This window comes from Atractosteus spatula, chromosome 7, assembly GCF_055471065.1.
Source record: "Atractosteus spatula isolate fAtrSpa1 chromosome 7, fAtrSpa1.hap1, whole genome shotgun sequence".
Lineage (NCBI taxonomy): Eukaryota > Metazoa > Chordata > Actinopteri > Semionotiformes > Lepisosteidae > Atractosteus > Atractosteus spatula.
Genome location: NC_142712.1, coordinates 63,518,762 through 63,539,534, shown reverse-complemented (window position 1 = coordinate 63,539,534; position 20,773 = coordinate 63,518,762). Strand labels below are relative to the sequence as shown.

At 44.2% G+C, this 20,773-nt stretch overlaps 2 protein-coding genes across 5 annotated transcripts; both read right to left on the bottom strand.

Moving 5' to 3' along the window:
* Window positions 1-134: 134 nt before the first annotated feature.
* Window positions 135-5,534, bottom strand: rccd1 (RCC1 domain containing 1). Of its 4 annotated transcripts, none has more exons than XM_088922300.1 (8): window positions 5,024-5,534; window positions 4,362-4,550; window positions 3,897-4,050; window positions 2,879-3,000; window positions 2,618-2,725; window positions 1,186-1,332; window positions 857-886; window positions 135-584 (listed from the first exon to the last, which is right to left on the bottom strand). In XM_088922300.1, the coding sequence occupies exons 1-8, from the start codon at window positions 5,247-5,249 to the stop codon at window positions 427-429; spliced, it is 1,134 nt and encodes a 377-aa protein (XP_088778426.1). In that variant the 5' UTR covers window positions 5,250-5,534; the 3' UTR covers window positions 135-426. The 4 variants fall into 4 exon arrangements, with proteins under 4 accessions (XP_088778426.1, XP_088778427.1, XP_088778428.1 ...); XM_088922301.1 differs by having other exon boundaries at window positions 2,618-2,722; window positions 5,024-5,530; XM_088922302.1 differs by lacking the exon at window positions 2,618-2,725 and having other exon boundaries at window positions 5,024-5,530.
* Window positions 5,535-7,406: 1,872 nt separating this feature from the next.
* On the bottom strand, window positions 7,407-18,945 carry unc45a (unc-45 myosin chaperone A). The gene is made up of 19 exons (XM_088922094.1): window positions 18,724-18,945; window positions 17,547-17,739; window positions 17,198-17,373; window positions 16,749-16,838; window positions 16,119-16,286; window positions 15,095-15,263; window positions 14,397-14,567; window positions 13,909-14,080; window positions 13,265-13,565; window positions 12,670-12,764; window positions 12,154-12,295; window positions 11,420-11,560; window positions 11,133-11,260; window positions 10,869-10,935; window positions 10,204-10,317; window positions 9,778-9,893; window positions 9,385-9,502; window positions 8,816-8,971; window positions 7,407-8,594 (listed from the first exon to the last, which is right to left on the bottom strand). The coding sequence occupies exons 1-19, from the start codon at window positions 18,745-18,747 to the stop codon at window positions 8,307-8,309; spliced, it is 2,829 nt and encodes a 942-aa protein (XP_088778220.1). The 5' UTR covers window positions 18,748-18,945; the 3' UTR covers window positions 7,407-8,306.
* Between the last annotated feature and the right edge of the window lie 1,828 nt (window positions 18,946-20,773).

Sequence of the window (20,773 nt, the reverse complement as noted above, 5' to 3'; positions counted from 1 at the left end):
AAGTTTAGTTTTAAAACAAGACACTCCAGAAAGTCTACAAATCTTGTATTAATTGTCCATGGAAAATTAATGGTGATTAGTACACTTCACACTTGTAAATATCTTTCACATCCAAGTAGGAGGCAAAGGTCAAGTTTTCTAGTTCTGTATTTTATTTCATAGACTTAGACTTACATGGTGACCTATTCCTGTCATTAAGCAAATATTCAAAATAAAGTCATTATTTCTAAGATTCCCAAGTTTTCTCTTCAATATTCATGATTCAAAAGCTATGTAACAATGGAACAAAGCATCACTGTTACATCGCAGAGCAGAAGACACAGCTTCATATTAAAACTACTGCATCAACATCTGCTATCTTCCTAGGCTAAAGAGCTGAATAAAAATCCAGAAACAGCAGGCTTGTGGGATGGAGCTTACTGTACATCACAAAAGCATGGCTTTTTTCTCTTCTGTATAGACAAAGGTGTTCCAGGGCCCACACACCACATCCACCACCCGCAGGCTCTGTTCAGTGAAGTAGTCCACACGGGCAGGCTGGTCTGAACTGTGTGGAGCTGCCTGGCCGAGCTGTCCATAATCACCTGCAACACCAAGAGCCTTACAATACAGCACAATACAACAGAGGGGAGAGACTAGTTAATTATTTAGTTTATTCCTAAAACCTGTTTTCTCTTGTACCCTTAGAGTGGACTTTTATTATCCTTGAAAACATAAATACTAAATGGATTCTTCAAAGTTCAAAGTTCACAGGAATAATGCACCTTTGTCTAAAGTCCCATGATAACTGCAAGCCCAATCATGCTCAACAGAATAAGTGATAAAACAGCTGGTTTGGCAACGCTGTTAAACTTACCCCAGCCCCATGTGTAGAGATCACCAGTACCTAAACCATAAAAAATGATTTACATTTTATTTACACGTCATATAGTCTTTATTAATACAAATTACTGCAGGTGAAAAACATCATTAATCCTCATTAAATTAATTTGAAGAAAATAAATGGTTTTAACCTTGATGTCACAGTAATAAAACACAGATACATTATGAATTTGCATAATCTGAAAATACTGAAATTGTTAAACATTTATTTAATGCTAACTGTCTTATGTTATTTTTAACTTGTCTACCAAGCGTCACAGTGAAAAATGCGTACACTGCCAAAGAGACATTTTTGTTACCTACATGCAACTGCTGCTGTGTGGCGTGACCCACAACTAGCTCTGGTGACCTCTGACCCCTGAGGCAGGTCCACCAGGGCAGGGAACGCCTGGATTGAGATGAAGACGTCACTTTTCGCATCCTGCTCTCTCATCATCCTGCCACTTCCTGCTGTATTAAAAGGCATCAATTTTTACAAATACAAAAACAAAACCAGCATGCATCATGCACAATTTCCAACACTACATCACCAGCATATCGCCTGGCCACCTCACTGCATGTTACTGCTGATTTCTAGGTAATTTCAGCATCTGTCCAGATAGCTGGGTCAAGTGCCCGCAGCTATCTAATTAATTAATGAAAAAGAACTTTAATAAGAAATACAGTAAAACCTCAATATTTGCAAATTCTGGATTCGTGTTTTCAACAACTAGGTGAAAAGTATTAGTGACCACTTTTTCCACGTTCTCAGACCAAATCCTCCCGTTCATGTACTGCGCAGTAGGAGATTAAATGCAAGCACCCACTTGCTCATCTTCTTCCTACAGATCTACTTCACCCATCCTTCATCACTCTGCGGTAAAGGCACAGCCTGGTTATCACAAAGTTGGCATGTTTGGGTAGCAGTGTATCATGGGCTGTGCATGTGTTCAGCTTCCTTCAAGAAAGCATTAGATGTGCATTGTATGCAGATCTGTTATCAGAGTAATGCCTGTATGTAACTCGGTTGTGTGCTGCCAAATTAAAGAAGTGTTACATAACAAATACCTCAGTGGTCACATACTATGTTATGACAGTCTTCAGTTCTTACATGAGAATTAGAAAAATAGCAAGAATAGGAGTTAGTTGAGTGGGAAGGGAGTGAGTACACTTAATTAACTTTCTTGTCTGTTATTATTTTGGTGCAATAAAGTACAGTAAACTATTAAAGTACAGTATCACTGCATTTATAATAGACATAAAAGCAATGTAAAAAGTAAAGAAAATGCACTCTACTAAGTATAAAAACTAATACAGACAAGGGATATCACATCTATTTTATTTGCACATACAATAACTTGAATTATAGAAGGAAAACTGCATTTTTAAGTTTGCAGTACTCATTTTCATTACAAAAACTACCAATAATTACTAACGCTATTTCTGAAACAGTTAAAAGTTTTTTTTAAAATATTATTCCAGAAATGCTTGTTTCACGAGCCTCAGAATCATACCCTGTTTTCCCCATAAGTCCAGAATACGCAAATTCACCCTTCATGAAGACTTCAAGGTACCTAACCCTAGCGAATACTGAGGTTTTACTATACAGTATTAATAAGGACAGTGTGTGCATATATATGTATACACACACACTCACATGTTTTTTCCCCAACCCTCAACAGCCTAGTTAAGTATATAAAGACCACTCTACAGATGCTCTATCAGGGTCAGTTGGTCTGAGTTCGAGGGGCCTTACTCCCGCCTGCTCCACTGCTTCGGTGCTGCTGCTCTGCTCTCAGGCCCCGAGAGGGCAGCCCCAGCTGGCCTCTGTCATTCCAGCCCCACATATACAGGTCTCCCCCTGCTGGTCAGGGAAGAAACAGACAAGACCGACAGGTCACTGAGGGAAAACCACACACTGCTCTCTAACACACAGACCCCCCAACACACGGCGACAGCCGCCCTTCTCTCGCACAAGTGGTCCTTGAGAAACTGGGCGCACAGGCATGGTCCTTACCACTGATGCAGGCCGAGTGCCAGCCCCCTGCGGCCACGTCCCTCATGGACAGACCCCACAGCGCCTCCACAACCTGAGGCTCGGCCTGGTCGTCCAGCCCCCCGTGCCCCAGCTGGCCGTGGCTGCAAACACAACAAAGCAGCCGGGTCAGGGCGGCATGAGCTTCGGGAAGATGGAAGAGCTTTTTAAGCTGTGGTGATCATTAAAAATCCCAGGGTGTTTTTTGAAAGGAGTAGGGGTGTAACCCCTGGCCAAATTTCCCATTGGCCCTTACCAATCATGGCCTCCTAATAATCCCCATCTCTGAATTGGCTTCATTACGCTGCTCTCCTCCCCACTGATAGCTGGTGTGTGGGGAGCGTTCTGGCGCACTATGGCTGCCATCGCATCATCCAGGTGGGGCTGCACACTGGTGGTGGTGGAGGGGATCCCCATTACCTGTAAAGCGCTTTGAGTGGAGTGTCCAGAAAAGAGCTATATAAGTGTAAGCGATTATTATTATTATTAATCTGTTTAAGCAGGGGTGGGCAGCTCCCGTCCTCGAAGGCCACAATCCTGCATGTTTAATAAGTACTGCTCAACCAGCACACTGATTAAGACCAGAAAAAAACAGGCGATCTGACTGATTCTTTTCAAATAATTAAGATCACAGGGGAAACTTAACCCCAATGGCCCTACAGGTCTTGAACACTGTAGTCTTCCATCCCCGATTTAGGGTAATACTGCCGTTAAAGGTCAGACAGGAAAACAATGGACAAATTGTGTTCTCTCAGTTTTTTTAAGCTTTTTTCCCCCCCATTTCTCATGTGGGTTGTATTCAGTCTGATTTCCGATGATATTGCAAGCTGACTAAATAACTGAAAACCTATGTGTTTTAAGACATCAAGCTGATGCACATCGCTGCCATTAGTGGGTAATGACGTTCCTGGATCACTGTGACTGGTAGCAGTGCGGTTTCTGATCAATGATGAACCGAAGTGGCCATCTGTGCCTGCACGTCCTGCTCTCCTGCTCTCACCTCCCGGAGCCCCAGGTGTACACAGCTCCAGTGGCAGTCAGCAGCACCGCATGCTCAGTGCCCAGAGCCAGCTTGTGAGCACAGAGCTTTGGAGACAAGGGACGATAGAAAGGGACATATGCAGCTACATAGCCTCCGGGAACCAGTGGCAAAGCTGAAGCAAAAGAGAAAAAGAGACATTTTACATCTATGTGAAAGAAACCGTAAAAGTCATTCAATCTCCATTTAAGAAATCATTCTTCAGCAAGGAAGGAAAAAGCAAAACTCTTTTTTCCACTGAGCAGTAAAAAACAGACTAACATATCAGACTAATATTAACATATAACAGCATTGTTACAAGAGTTTGGGTGAAATTTTTAATTCCTGAATGATTACAAGAAAGAATCCTCTTTCAAAAAACATTAGTTGGCTCACAATATGTTAACTGAACACTTAAACTTCCAGACACAAAGCTGAAAGAACTACCTACAGTATCCGGACTGGAGCACTCCATCTTCCAGATAGACTTGCCCTCCATGTCCCAGCATTCCACTCTGTCTGCGAAAGCCAGCGTCAACAACCTCTCACTAACGAGGGCATCCAGGCAACCCTTTGTTCTTGACACAAAGCTGGGAGGATCTGTTCCAAAGCCTGTCAGACAGACGGGTCCATCACCTGGAACAAACCAGGCTTTCGAATTAAAATATAAAGTCTGACTTTGCAACTGATGCACAGCCATAACAAGACTATTTTGGAAAGCATGTTTCAGTGCCATTTTTTAGAGATGTTAGGACATACTGTAGATGAATGATTGTGAGCTTATTTTGGATATAGGTGTAGTATTTTTGTAGGTGCAGTCGGTTGTTAGTTGTTATTTAAGGATGGACTTCAGAAAACCATTTTCTTCCTTCTTAAAAATTAAAATCAGTAGTTGCACACATCTATGTAATTATAAGTGCCAAAACTTTTTATTTCAGCTGACACATTATAAAAATCCTTTAAAATTTCACAATACCCTCGAAAAAATGACACGTTCCTGCACGCCAATGTAGACCCTCGCACGATAAGAATTCTGCACGTAAATGCAAGAAGTCTCCAGTTTTCCTTCGATTGTACGAGGTATGTAAGACTTGCATCCTATCTTATACCTCTCCGATGGAGCACAGCTCTTCTGCTCCAGCTCGCTCGGACCTGAGGACAGCGTTCCCCTTGCCCCTCGACCGGCGTCTCTTCATGACTGCCACAGCAACTGAGCCTGGTCGGAACCAGGACTCTCACACCCCCATTGGGCACGGTTTCTTCTGTCTTGCTTAACTGCAATGGAAGAGGTGCTATCTGCCCAAAGACATTAAATCCGAACCCAAACCAAGGCATCAAAAAATAAATATTTGCACACGCGTAACAATGCACCTTCGCCAAGTACAGGATTTACTTCTCACTTCTGACAGACAACTTAGTACTAATACTAATACTTAGTACTAATAGCAGCAAGTAAGCTTTTACAACACTACAATCACGGAAGCCTGCACAAATTCTGCATCTACTGTACGAGAAGTCAGAAAAAGCGTCACCAAAACCAAGCACCGTAATTAGTCTCCATAGCCCCGCTGCTTTTCAAGGGGTACTGCGCAGGCGTATTCAAAATAATTCAAAACAACCGAGGAGCGTTGACTCACCAAGAGTGTCTGCACCCTGATATAGTCTTCATTCCTCTGACAGCGCCACCTAGCCAGAGGGTATGAAACACCCGCGAATTACTTTGTTCACGAGTAGGATACATTCAACGCACGAAAATTTCCCAAATTCCAAACTTCCAAAAACATAATCCCGTGCTTTATTGCCCGTGTTAGATTTAAGATCTAGTAATTGTATACAATTTAAGTGTCAACTGCATATCAGTTTAACACTTAGATGTTGCGATACACTATTAGCACAAAAATGCCTACTAATGAATAATTACACCAACAAATAAAGAAGTTTCCGTGGATCTGCATAACCGGGTTTGCAAGCAGCGCATTCCAAAACGTCCTATTAGCAATTAAAAATCACCACACCTTGCAAGGTAATGTATTATTTATATATATCAGCAGCTATATCACCCTGCAATTCACAATTGGAAATCAGCTGAAGCAGGTGTGAGCCTGGCCAGTATCTGAATGGGAGACCTAACTAAGGCTGCTGCTAGAAGAGGTGTTAGTGGGGCCAGCAGGGGGCACTCACCCTGCTGTCTGTGTTGGTCCTAATGCCCCAGTATAGTGACAGGGACACTATACTGTAAAAAAGGAGATCTCTGTCAAATGAGATGTAAAACAAGGATCCTGACTCTCTGTAGTCATTAAAAATTGCAGTTTTTTTTTTAAACAGTAAGGGTGTTAATCCCAGTATCCTGGCCAAATTTCCCCCTAACCTTTACCAATCATGGCCTCCTAATAATCCTCATCTATGAACTGGCTTCATCACTCTGTTCTCCTCCCCACTGAGAGCTGGTGTGTGGTGAGTGTACTGGCGCACTATGGCTGCCGTAACTTCACCCAGGTGGGGCTGCACACTGGTGGTGGTGGAGGGGATCCCCATTACCTGTAAAGCGCTTTGAGTGAAGTGTCCAGAAAAGCGTTACATAAGTGTAAGGAGTTATTATTGCTGTTGTCTTATACAGCATGTACGGACAACTGCTTGTTGACAACTGTTTCTCCACCTTTTGGAAATGATGGCCCAACACTCTGCTCCCAGACCATGACCCAGACACCCTCATTCTGAAGTGATGGGGAAGGGGACAGTACTGGCTTGTATTCAATATTAAAAACATGGTGACTGTGCTGGCGATTCCCAAAACAATCCCGAAGCCAGTTATGCGTGTGTAAGCACGCATTTCATTTCAGACTTTGACAGAAGTGGTAGAAAGGGAGAAGAAAATGTCATTTTGGGAAAAAAAACAGGATACTTTCCAAAGTTTGTGTGCTGATGCTGCCCTTTTTGTACTGTGATGATGATTATTACAAAATAATAATTGTATACAGTAGTGCAAATGCAAATAAATTCTGTTTTAACATCCTTATTAAACATATTAGAAGACCACTTCTTAGTGTCTAATTTTTGTGTAACAATCCAAACATAATGTTCATTTCTTTACAGCAAAGAATATTTCACCTATATCTACAGTATGTCATATACTTTAACATGCAGAGGATTGAATTGCCTGCACTTCTTCTGTGATAATAACGTCAACACCAGCTCCATGTTTGATTCTGGACTGAAGTGTAGTTCTCCTGAAAAAACTGTCCATGATACATCTGCACACTCTGCATATGGAATATAGTGTTTATTTAAGCAAGTGTGAAAATAAGATGGGTTTTTAAGACAAATTATTTTTCTAAAAACAAATTAAAAAAAATAACAAAACCTCCATAAACAAAGATATTTAAAAACTGGGATATGTAGAACGTAGTATATCTTATTGTTTCTTTCTGTTTTTTATGGATAGAAAAATGCAGTTACAGGTCTAAGAATCAATACACAACACACACAGGAATGTTGCCATAGATAAAGGACAAGAAGTTTCTTTCACACACATCTGGTTCACATATGTCATTCAAAACATATTCCTTCAAGTTCCCTGTAAGTAAAAAACTCAGTTAAAGGACATTTGGTGTTGTGTTGTTATCTAAAGCATGACTCCAAAAAATGTTCAGGAAATGAAAGGTCTGTGGATAAACACCTGGAGACACAACCACACAATCATGCAGTGAAATACTGTATTCTCTAGAAAACAAAAAATCTAATCAGAAAAGTATACAAATCTGACAACATACAGTAGACAATGAAGGTGGATTTAAATTACATTTTTTATGCTTTTTTCCCCAATTAAGTGTTTTTTTTTGGTGTGAACAAAGAGTTAAATGTTTTAGGATGTGTGGAGGAGATCAGTTTTAATGAATGTTCTTCTGGGGACAAAAAAAACAGTAAGAGTAGTTCAACAACACAGATAACCCCTGGGCAGTGGGCAAGAAAATTGAATAATTAGACAGATTTGGATAATAATTCAGAAAATTAAGACAACAGAAGGCAATCTTTGGTCCCATTCCTGAAGTCTACAGCCACATGAAACGGAGCAGAATTTACAGTGTCTGTGTTCTGATCCCTTGTTTAAAGTGTCAAGGAAGACAGAAGTGGATCCTACTTCATAGCGATCAGATGACGGGCAGGTTTGTTTAAAACCCATGTAGTGCCCTAGCGCTAATGCCAAATGGATGTCTGAAGAAGACCGAGGAAGTGTCTAGACAAAAGAGTGAATTCCAAGGCTAGTGTCCATGTTACAGCCAAATTCCCTCTAAATTACATGACTGGAAAACAACCTTCTTCTTCGATGAGTGCAGTCCCACAGCACCATTTCCTCAGCGTGACCAGAGGCGGTGAAAAGCACTCAGAGCCTGACTAGGCCAGCAGCTCCTCCCTGGTGCCCTCGCTCCCGAAACTTCTGATAATGCCATACTCCACTGCCACATCCAGACACTGCTTGGCAGTCTTGGCAGCCGGGCTCTGTGTGGTGATGTCCCCCTTGGCCAGGACGGTCAGGATCTCCAGCGCCTCGCTCTCCATGAGCGTCTCGGCCAGGCTCCTCTCGGCCTGCATCAGGTTGAGCACGAGGGCAGCACCTCGGTGCTGCAGCTCCACGCTGTCGCTCAGCAACAGCGCCTGCAGGATCTCCAGCCAATGGGTGGTCTGCAGGGAGACAGACCCCCACAGGGCAAAGGTCAGGGGTCAAGGGGTCACAGGGGTCACATACTCCACACTGGTTTCAAAGCAGCTTCTGTTATCGCAGTTAGCACCAAATCAATTGTTGTTTCAATAAGCATAGAATTAGCAGAAACTAGGATCTGTAACATGGGCCACACAGACACACTTGCTTCTGGGCTCATCTGTGATTTTGAAGCCATGCTTACTGTGGAAGGGACACGGGCGCAGAGCTGCGGCTGCACAGATGTCAGCATTGCCAGGGTGCCTGCCGCAGCCTTCCTCAGCCTCTCATCGTCCTCCCCACTGTACAGCACCAGCAGCTTCAGACGGTCGCTTCCCGTGGCGACGAAAAGCTCCTGAACCTGAGAAACACCACAGGCGCTCTCTGAGACCAGAGCAGACTGCTCCTCTGCAAAGATTCTGTGCTCAGTCAAGCTCTCAATACAAATCACAAGCCTGAACCTAACTGCCCAAGCCCCAGCTGTACCCAAATCCTAATCTCTTATCCCTTACTCTCACCTTATATTAAAACAAAGCAGACTCAATTTCGCAAACTAAACATCAATCCTCACTACTATGTGTCCTGATATGAGTTTCTGCCCTCACTTACCTGTCAGTTTTCACATTTCCCACTGTACCGATTTCTAACTCGGAAACAACAACAGGATTATCATTATTTGAAAAGGATAAGCTTTGTCGTTTCCCAATCCACTCGGTAGAAACACTGAAAAGGAGCATGTAATAATGAACAATGTTCCTGCAGAAAGCCTCTCACCTCCGTGCTCAGGACCAGGTTACACATGCACTCAGTGGCTGCTGCGCGGACCAGCTCGTGCTCCTCGAACATGTACCCTTCAATTTTCGGCACAGCTTTCTCCTTGATGATCTTCTGCCTGCGGGCCCATACACACACAGTCCCTCAAACTCACAATTACCTCTACACAGTGGGCCCACACGGGAGAGCATGATCGTTCACACCAGATAACGATCTAGTCAGATCCTTGTTAATTAAAGAATGAACAAATAAATAAAACGACCCATTCCGCACTGATGCAGGCCAGGAAAACGTTTGTTGTCAGGTTCAGACCCCGGGGAAAGGAGCTCTCTCTCAACATTACTGCAGCCCCCAGTACATTAGTGTCTTAACTCCTCGCACGTCTCGACTGACCTGAGCCTCTCGCTGATGCCCGCTAGGTTGGTGAGCGCCATGAGGGCTTCAAAGTTCTGCAGCAAAGTGCGATCCAGGGCCAGCAGGCTAACCAGCGGTCGCACCACCTCATAGATCTGTCGCCAAGGAACAGTGCCGCAGATCAGTCCAGCGCATTTACCCCACACTTCACACACAAACACCCAGGACAACACGATGGGCATCGGAAGTGATCAGATGTCACACACCTACAAACCAGCAAAAGTTTCATCACACTGCACCAGACGCAGCTGCCTTGCACGTAATACAGTGTACTGTCAGGATTCAGGCCCTTCGCATCAAAAAAGGTATACCATCTTGATTCAAGAGGATAACTGAAACTGGAAAGGTATAAAAAGGAGGAAAAATCATGGAGTTCTTCATCACATATCAGGTTTCAGGCCTCACCCGCTCTCCAGGGAAGGCAATTTCAGGGTTAGACGTAATGGCGATCTTCGCCAGGGCCTGTGCTGCCTTGGTCTTCCCTACATCCGTGCCTTCTGTTGCCAAGGGGATCAGGGCCTGGAAAATAAGAAATCGAAGTGAGGCAAGAACGCCTTAAACGGCAACCAAAAGACGGGGCCACTGCACTGACAAATGTGACGAGCTTCAAACAAGACGAGTTGCTCCGACTCTCATATTCTGATACCGGGAAGTAAAAGTAGTGACACTCAGTTGGTAAAGGCATTCTGCCCTGGTGTGGTTAAGCTCTATGATCCAGACCTTGCTGTTTGATTTGAATTTGAGGGGCTCCAAGAAGGGGAGCACAATAGGCTCAGCACCACAAGGGGGCAGTGTTGGGATATGTCAGCCAGAACTCTATTCTGGCCCAACAAAATTGTCAAAATACAGTAGCCAAGCCATGAAAACACAACTGCACAAACACACAAATTCCACACTGGACAGATATTAAACAAAAACAGGAGTTTCAGGATAATGGAAAAAGTTCATTTGCAATCTCTACTGACTAGAATGATATATGCTAAAGTGAGACTTCAAACACAGCAGACGTATGTGAATTGGAATCGCATCACCACCACAGTCGGGTTTAATCACGAGCCAGAAAACCTCACCTTCCCACCCCCCTGAGCCACTACTGTGCCTCTGTCCTCCTGCCTCTCCACCAGAGCCAGGAACACCCTGCAGACGGAGACAAACCACAAAAATGTGTCACTCAGAGCTGTTGGTCGGAGGAAGAGGAGGAAGAGGGTCATGGTCATCGAAGGAAAATGGAGAGAAGACACTTGAGCATGGAAGAACCATGCAAGCCCCAACCAGGACAGAAGAAGAGTCTCCAGGGCTGGACAGAAGGGTACCGTGTACGGATTAGAGCTCACCTGGAAATGCACTCCCTGCAGGACTCGGTCAGGGCAGGACTCTCCTGCTTGACCATACACACTAGAGCCGACACCACCCCGGCCTCCAGGAGCTTGGACAGGCGCTTCTGCACGAAAGCCTGAGCATCCTGAAACCCACAAACGTGTGAGACAGCAGCAGGAAGAACATACAGTTCAGTACACATAAGCACTACATTTCACAAAGGAATGCAAATCTAGCAGTTGAATGACAAAAAGAGCAGCAGCTCAGTCCCCAGCTCTTCATAACTGGAGATGCTTCCAAATACCTTGGGGTGCTCCTCAGGAACGTGCTGCTTGGCATACTTTGCCAGCTCCACCAGCTGGGGGTCAGGCTTCTCGACATCATAGCTGTTGGTGCAGTTGACCAGCGTGGAGCCCACAGCAAAGAGCACCGTCTTATCTTCAGACTGCAGGCAGAGAAGATCAAAGACGAAACAACACTGCCATTATTACGACTTTCCAGAATGGAACAGAGCCTAGATCTAAAAACCACCTGGTCTCATGAGTTTAACACTGTATCTGAAACAACAGACTCTGAGCAATGTCTGACATCCCAAACAATTTGAATTAAAAATAAGTTCCTAATACTTCTTAAGTCAGCCAATGGCATAGTTCCCAAGTCAGTGAGCTGACAAACCTTAACCCTCCCAAGAGAGACCAGCAGTGCACAGAATCACTTTTTTTTTTAGTCACTTCATGCAGATGTTCCCATTACAGAAAAAGGCACTGTGTGGCAGCTACAGGTTAGCTATTATGCATTTGACTTATAGCGTACATAATACTGACAAGCAGTATGAAAAAGAGCAACAACGGGCTGGAAAACGTGAAATTGTATTCAGGATTGGCACATGCTGATGTATGAGTCCAAGTCTTCACACAATTATTCCCAGGGGAACAGAAATAGTCCATCTCCTCTACACATCACTGCCAATGCATCTTGGCACAGAGGCATCTATTTAAATTAGCTTGACGTGCCCTCACCGCGCCCCAGCAGGGGTACCTTTGCCAGCTGGAACATGGCCTGCAGAGCCTGCCTGTCCTCAGCCAACTCCTCCTTCACATCAGCATCGAAGGTAAGGTACGCCAGGCCCTCAATTGCCCAACGCCGCGAGCTGGGAGGAAGAGCCTCATTGCACAGCCACCTGCAAGAGTCGCAAACAAAAACACATTCCACCTGCTGCCCACACACCACCAGGACCAACATTTCTAATCTCTGCACTATGCACAATTTCCTGGGTGCGAAACTTTCTGCTGCCCATTAGCTTAACTTTGTTTTAGCATTTTCCTTAACATAAGTTTGATTTCCGACCGTACTCACCTTTGAACAGAGAGAACTTTCAGAATGCAGAGCACACTGCTTTTAAACCTATCTATGACACAATGAGCCTCAGTGCAGCATGTCTGATTTCCCTTGGCGTCTGTTATGATGAGATCAGGGACTTGGATGAACCTCTATAAATATAATTTTTTTAATGAATGTCAGAAAGAAAAGACTAATGAAGAAAATGACACTTACTTTCTGCACTGCTTGGCTAGTTTCAGAGTGGATCCCTCGGCAAACTGCTTCATGCTGAAATCAGTACCGCCTGCAGAGCCCAGCTTACACAGACCCTACGAGACACACAGGCCCTCACATTCTTCTCCATACAGTCACTCTGCAAATGGAGCTCCAGTAAAAGAGACTCTTACACACATAAACGGGTAAATCCTAGAAAGGCAAAATTTCTAGTGCACACACGATTAAGCAGTTTGTCACAATGTACCATAAGCCCAAAGGAAAGAAACATTCCCTGAAACTGCAATGGACTAAAGCTGAAAATGTTCACCTAATTGCCAAAAACCGATTAACAAAATTAAAAGAGGAATACATCTGATCTGGATTGGGGGTGCAAGGAGGACAGTGTAATCGCCATTGGTGAAAGCCAACGTTTGAATGAAGCCAAAACAGAAAGGATTACTTAACCTGTAATGGAAAGAGCTGAACTACAGTAGCACACTCGTCTTTTTTCAGACCAGTCCAGTTCTGAGACTGAATGCTGCTAAAACGGGCCTGTAATCCATCGTTTCTGCAGAGAATTCTGTGACGGCTCCTCTCAGATCCAGAGTCTTACCACGAGCGCACGCACACGGATCTTGTCGTTCTCGCTCTTCTTGTAGAGGTCCTTGAGCAGCGTCACCCCATTGGCCGTGATGAAGGAGGCCCTCTTGGCTTTGCCTGCTGCGTGGATCAGAGCCTCTACTGCCACCTGCTGGTGACTCAGGTCAGGGGAGGCACAGAGGGAGATGATGCTGTCCATGATGCCCGAGAGCTCTAGGGTCTGGTTGCCTACATCGCTAGGACCCTGCAGCAACACAGACACTGTCTGGATGGCCCTCAGCTTCCCATTCAGCCCTGGGGCCGTAAAGTGATGCCTGTTCACAACATCAAAAACAATAATAACAATAAATAACGCCAACGTGAATCACAGATGTTCCAGCATTAACAACAACAACAATAAAAACTCTATGTGCACTGACAATGTGGATGCACTAACAAGCCATTTGCTTGTACAATGGCTAAACTCTGGTTTCATTGGACAACTACCACAGCGTACAACCAGGAAACCTACTGCCATGTGAAATTAGTCATCTTCATAAAGAATCCCCTGCCTGACTGTCCTCCTACAAACTACATGCAAACCACGCCAGCCAATGGCACTGTACATCCCAAACTATTCCCAGGGGTCATAGCCAGAGGCTGTTGGCCTCCACTCACTGGATGTATTGTTCGCAGAGGCGGCTGAAGTTCTCCCTCTCCCCATCGCTCTTCAGATCGTCATACAGCTTGTTGAGGAGCACCGAACAGCTCATGTGGGTGTTGTCAGTCAGTGGGGGTCCATCCAAAACACCAGGGACTGTTCCAGACACCTCTAGAATTTTCTTGAGCCCTGGGGAGCAGGAGAGAGATGGGGGGTGCTGAGGAATTGGACAATCACCCAGATCACTAACAGAGGGAGCTCCTGTAATCAGTTCCCTTTTGTAGTTACCACAGAGCCCAAACAAAAAGCTAACAATATTGCTGAAACGCTTTATACTAAAGGAAAAACTAACTTTAAGGCTAGGCAGGGCATCATTAAGCGCAGTGCTCAAAACTATATAACACGTTCTGCAATCCAAAATACTTCCAAGTTTAAACTCATCTTCCACAAGGTCTCACACACCAGCCCTCTCCACCACCTCATCCAGAATTTTTTTTTTCCTCACCCTGATCAATCACCCAGAGGGTCAGCGAGTTGTTAGGGTCTTTCAGAGATTTGCGTGGGACTTGTTTGACCAGCAGGTTTATGGCACCATCCCGGCCAGGCCCTGACACCTCTTCCATTGCCAGCACATCGACCAGGTGGCGCAACATGGAACGCAGCTCACGGGACGGCTCTGTAATACAGCACAAACAACACGGCAAGGGATCAGTAATGCACCTCTCGCTCAACTCGGACCCCCAAACACTGATCAAGCAACAGCTCAATCCCCAGTGTGGAGAATTACAGACCAGCAAGATTTCTGGGGAATTGCAATGGGTATTGATTTGGAAAAAGTAATCATTTAAACTCAAACAAACATGAGGCTGTGAAGACTTCAAGTGAAATACACAACAAAAGATAGAGTGGCTTCCTAGGATTAGTAATATAACTGTCCCAACCTAATCTTAGTGTTAATTATAACACTAACCTAACCAGGAGTCTAATTCTAACTATATCCTAACTAATCCAATCCTTACAAAATCCTGATCCTAACCTATAGCCTAAACCTAACTCAATCCTAGCCTTTAGGATGTAATTATCTTTGAGACTTAAGCTAGCCCTGACACAGCATGATGCCTAATAATTAAACCCAGTGCGGCACCCCAACCCAACCTCAGACAAAACCCTTTTAGGAACGCTGCGCCCTTATCATGAGCCCACCTGGAAGGATAGCCTCCTCCTTGCCCCGTACCTCCTTCTTCATGCCTTCCATCAGAGCCTCAAACATGACTTGCAGGAGGTGACAGGCAGCCAGGGAGACCGCCTCTCCCTTCATGCCCATCACGGCACACAGCCGCTCCATGCCCAGCTCATTCACGATGGCCATAGTCTCACAGGAGAGAGGGAGGAAGGGTTAAGAATCAGTAGCAGCAGCAATATTTCCCCCCATCATGAATAACTGATTACAGATCAATAAAGCAACCATGGTGCGATGCGGTGGCACTGTGGCTAAGGATCTGCGCCTGTGGCTGGAAGGTTGCCGAATTCGAATCCCACGGCTGGCAGAGGAATCCTACCCCGTTGTGCCCCTGAGCAAGGCCCTTAACCCCAGCTGCTCCAGGGACACTGTATAAATGGCTGATCCTGCGCTCTGACCCCAAGCTTCTCTCCCTGTCTGTGTGTCTCATGGAGAGCAAGCTGGAGTATGCAAAAAGACCATGCAAATAAATGACCATGAGTTTGCAAGTGGTTGTCAATATGCAGACAGCTCAGAAAGCAAGAATATGCTACTATAAATGTCTGAGCACCTGTACCGGTAAATATTCAGGTGACAGGTAGTGTATGTATATATACATGGAATGGAAGGGGACACTATACTGTAAAAAGGCGACGTCCTTCGGATGAGACGTAAAACCGAGGTCCTGACTCTCTATTTTAATTTCTTGAAAAGAGTAGGGGTGTAACCCTGGCGGCCTGGCTAAATTTCCCATTGGCCCTTACCAATCATGGCCTCCTAATAATCCCCATCTATGAACTGGCTTAATCACTCTGCTCTCCTCTCCACTGATAACTGGTGTGTGGGGAGCGTTCTGGTGCACTATGGCTGCCGTCACATCATCCAGGTGGGGTTGCACATTGGTGGTGGAGGGGATCCCCATTACCTGTAAGGCGCTTTGAGTGGAGTGTCCAGAAAAAGCGCTCTATAAGTGTAAGCAATAATTAATTATTCTTAATTATTACTCACTCTGGATTGATGCCCAGTGCACAGTCCTACGAGTGTCCTCAGAGCTGACAATGTCGTATCTTCTTGCTTAGAGTCCAGCAGTCTCTGCAGGAGCCTCACACCATCATTGCGAAAGATCTGCTCTGCACCTGCCTCCTCCCGAGACAGCACGACTAGGTTCTGAGCCGCCTGTGCAGAAACAGGGTGGAAGCTATTAGTTGTCTAACATAAAATCTGGCCCTAAGTATCTCATGTGACAAGAATACCAAAAAGTTTTTTGTTAACTCCTCCAGTCTGAAACGCTGCAGCTCTCAATCAACTCAATCCACACTACTCTTTATGATATATCTCCAAAGATATAAAACCAAAGAGCTGCCTTTCTTAACTGACGCTTTGCAGCTTTTTATGATATAGCTCTGGTGAAAGAAAGGCATTTATCCAAAACAGGCAGAATCTAAGAGTGTACATTTACTGGGAGGACCTGCAGAGGTTGCATGAATTCTGAATTCAACATTTCGTTATACATTACAAACAGGTTATGAATTCATTAATAGATCAGGATGTCTTTGTTTCAACATGAACAGCAAAGGCCACAAAAAAAAACGTCTCATTTCTCTATCCAATGATCTCTGACCTCCCCCAATACCACACCTTCTGCCTATCGGAGGGCTGTGAGGAGGAGTCCAAGAGGAGAGAGAACATCTGCTGTACACGAGCATCTGTGGAGGAGAGCTGTAGAGCCTGTGAGCAAGACAGGAGCAAAGAGATACCAGCTTCAATCTTAATACCCCTTCCAACAGCATTTAAATTTGGGAATATAATGTGAATTAAAGGGTTTATTTGAGTAGTAATAATAATTGCTTACACTTATATAGTGCTTTTCTGTTCACTCCACTCAAAGTGCTTTACAGATAATGGGGATCCCCTCCACCACCACCAATGTGCAGTATCCACCTGGTGGATGCCTGCTATAAGTTTTTTGACTAGTTAATTCTCTAGCTATTAGTCTGCCTCGTTTTTTTGTCAATTTAATCCATAAAGTGTACCTATCAAACATTTTGTACGCACCATAATGGCTGATAAACCCCCATGCACGATACCTTCTGCTGGATCTGAGCTCCTAACTGCCGGAGTGACTCCTGGAAGGCCTTGTTCTTGGGCTCCATCTGCGCGCACCTCTGGACATCCAAGAAGGCCTGGTCCAAACGCCCCAGCTTCTGCAGCGCCTGTGAGCGGCGGAACCGGGCTTTCACATCCCCGGGGTCGGCGTCCAGCGCTGGCCAGAGGGAAAAGACCAAGCAGGCAGCAAGTGAAGAACAGAGCTTACCCGTCAGTACAGACTAATTTGCTCTCGCAGACTCTAGGCTGGCTCAGAAATTATCGCTTTTCAGGCCTGGTCACATCAGAAGTGCAGGGTGAAAGGCTTAGTCTTCATTTTAGAAGTTGTACCTATTATAGCATCGGCCTCTGCCTTGGAATAGTCCTCCAGCTTGAGGTAGCAGGCAGCCCGGTTGCGGTGCAGGACGGCACTCTCTGCCTGGCTGTCACTGAGTTTGAGGGCCCTGGTGTAGCAGGACAGGGCTCCCTGGTAATCTCCATTCTTGAACAGGCTGTTCCCATCCTCCCGCAGGGCAGCAGGGTCCTGGGACACACAAAGCAGACAGCACTGCTAAAGGACACCTACAGCACAGGACTAGACAGGGCTGGGCTTCATCACCGACCCATAGATCCTAACCCCACCATGCACCAGCTGAGGTACTCCAAGCAGGATGAATGAAAGGAACACTGCTCGTTATCCTCCTGGAATTGGGAGATACAGCACATGCAATCAACCGAACAGTACGTCTTTGGGAAGAGGGAGGAAATCAGGACAATCAGAGAAAACCCGTGTGATTATCTGGAGCCCATACAAACTCCCCTGTGCCACTCATTGGCCTCTACTGCTAGATCTACTGTTACTTATTTAAGAATATATTAAAAAGCTATTAACCACCCCTTAAAAACAGAGGAAGAGGTCACATTTCCTTCAAATGCTCTTGCTGCTTACACATGATTAAATTAATCCCTTATTTAGCCAGAAGGACAAACTAGGAGCAAATTCTTATTTGAAATGACGTCCAGAAGAGTACTCATTTGTGCAGCCGGGCAAGTTAGCAGTACACTTCGAGTTACATACGTTGCTCAACGGCTCAATAGCAGTATAACTGGGATTTGACGCTGTAACTGGCCGCTCTGGAAACCAGAGCGCAACTTCTGTTAAGGGATTATATTTGACACCAATACCAAACTACCGAATCAAGTAATGCCAATGACCATTAGTTATTAATGCCATTAAATATCATAATCAAAATAAAAGCTATAGATGTTGGCTCAGGCAAATTATTAGACTGAGTCACGGCGTCACTTGAATACGTGCAAAGTTTGTAACAAGTGAACCCAGATCAGGCGTTCTACACAGCTGAGGTATTTTACACGACTGCTTCTGCACAATGTTTCCATGGTGGGTGTTTACCTAACGGAACAGCGGAGTCTACTGATTTTTGTGTGAACCGGTAAAAAACAAACCTACAGTTACGGCAAATATAGTGAATGATTTATGAAGCTAGCAGGCGAGATAAGGTTGTACCTTGTCTTTGCCGTTTACGCTCATTCTCTATGATCGCACAGTTTATTGCCAAGATATCTCGCTGCCTTCGCCGAGTTTCGGACAGCTTCACGCGGCGTCTCCACAGTTCTACTACTCTGTACCGATTTTATTTCCTCATTTCATACCGATCTCTACAGTGTATGTGCTATATAACCAGCAAGCACAAGACAGCTATAACCTCTCTTCCTTCCTGTTCTCTGGGAGCGGCGTGATGACGTTTCTAACGAAACCCCGCCTACTTGCACGTTCCATCGCCATAGAAGGCAGCGAGAAAGATGCTGTCGGACAGTGGGTTTATCTGAACCATTTTGTTCTGCTAGTCTGGTTCCAAGTACATTCTTTACATGAAAAAAAAAGCTTTATGAATTACCTTTCTGGAAGTTGCACTCTCGAGAGCCAACATTTGCAAAACTGTACTATGCATTGGATATTTCAGATTTTATGCAGTCATGCAAATTGTGTTTTTGAAGCAGTAAATAAATATATTTTTAAATTATATTTAAAGTTCACTTACAGTATCTTTCTTTGAAAAAATTCCTCAGTGTGTTAAGAATCCGGGTTGTCTGAGAGTTTACATCTTGTCATGGTGTTAAACCATTTTAAGTCCTTTAAATCCTAAATTGGATCAAGCCCCTTTTGTCACGAAAACGTTTGGGACAGATGATGAAAGCTCCATTATAATCTCATTCCGCATTAATAAACCCTTCAACCTTTTCAGTCAGACATTTGGCTGAGACGTAGCCCAGAAACAGCCCTTGTTAAGATAGGTAACGATTTTGGGTCTCTTATAATCCTAGATTAAAGTGAAGCTTTTGATACAGCGCTCTACCGCATCACAATAACATTAATCTTTTTCCCACTCTTCCTTGGTTTGGCTCATATTTGGAGCCAAATAGTGAAGATGTTTTAAATCTGATTTTGTCCCACTTACTCAATATTCAGAACTGGGAATTAACTAATGGAGTTTGTAATGAAATTTTAGGAGAAATGACAACAGCCAAGTTCAATCAGCCTCAGCTACCAGTAATTCATAATCAATCCTGATGTCATTTCATCACCCATGCATGATATTATTATATTACTATAATATGAGTGAGCTCCTTCTCTCCCCCCCTCACAGTTCTGCGGGGGGCACGGCCTCCTCGTCCTGTGGCCAGGAGCTTAGCCCTCGGCCAAGCAGGTTAAGCCAAATCTATTACTAAATCTATTGTCTAAAACAGTCAAACATTTCAATACACTTAATTCTCGGCTGTTGTTATTCCTCGGGAATTGGGTGTTGTTGATTGAAGTGCACATAAGGAGTGTGCTTATCTTTCTTCCACTTGCATAAAATTGCTCAGTTCAGACCCATGTTCTGCTTGTCTGGTGCTGATGCCTCTGTTTCATCAAGCTGAAACTGTTGTATGTACTCCCAAGGCGCCCCATGTGCTTCAGTATGTTGAGAATTCAGTAGCTCATCTAACCAAAAGAATTCGAATTCAGCACACACTTTCTATCCTGAAACTTAAGTTCTTGTAAATTTCACTGGTTTAAGGTCTTCTTACTAAAGTATGAAGCGCTGAAAGGTCTAGCTCCAGATTATTTCAAGGATTTATTGCACTAGTATAGTCCACCCGTTATTCTGAACTCTGCCTTACACCAGCTGCATTGAAGACTATCTGTCAACACATTTAAAACACACATAATGACCCATCTTTTCACTAAAGCCTTTAATGTACAGTATCATTTACAGTATTTCCATTCTTCATCTCACAAAATTTTCTTCCACTTTCTTTTTGCTGCTGTTATATAGTGTACATGTTCTACTGTGTACAGCTCAGTTTTTTTACTTGAAAAGCACTCAGAAATAATCATTATGTTTTTATTTTATTTCTACTGCAGAGGGTTTACATACAATTCTAACTTTCCAAAAAACAGAGTATACATGACATTATAGGTAAAAATAGAGGCTAATTCCAAACTGAAAAATAAAAGAAGAGTGAATCAAAAACAATATTTTAGCTGTGGAGCCTTTTTTGTGTATAATACT

Bases quoted from the DNA above. Each gene is read 5' to 3' on its own strand.
- rccd1 (XM_088922300.1), bottom strand. From the start codon at position 5,249: ATGCCTTGGTTTGGGTTCGGATTTAATGTCTTTGGGCAGATAGCACCT. The intron at 4,551-5,023 runs GTATAAGATAGG...GGTTTGTTCCAG, and splicing joins AGCTGTGCTCCATCGGAGAG to GTGATGGACCCGTCTGTCTG. The intron at 887-1,185 runs GTAGGTAACAAA...TTTATGGTTTAG, and splicing joins CCACACAGCAGCAGTTGCAT to GTACTGGTGATCTCTACACA.
- unc45a (XM_088922094.1), bottom strand. From the start codon at position 18,747: ATGAGCGTAAACGGCAAAGACAAG. The intron at 16,839-17,197 runs GTATCGTGCATG...TCTTGCTCACAG, and splicing joins GAGCTCAGATCCAGCAGAAG to GCTCTACAGCTCTCCTCCAC. The intron at 14,568-15,094 runs GTGGGCTCATGA...GCTGTATTACAG, and splicing joins GGAGGAGGCTATCCTTCCAG to AGCCGTCCCGTGAGCTGCGT.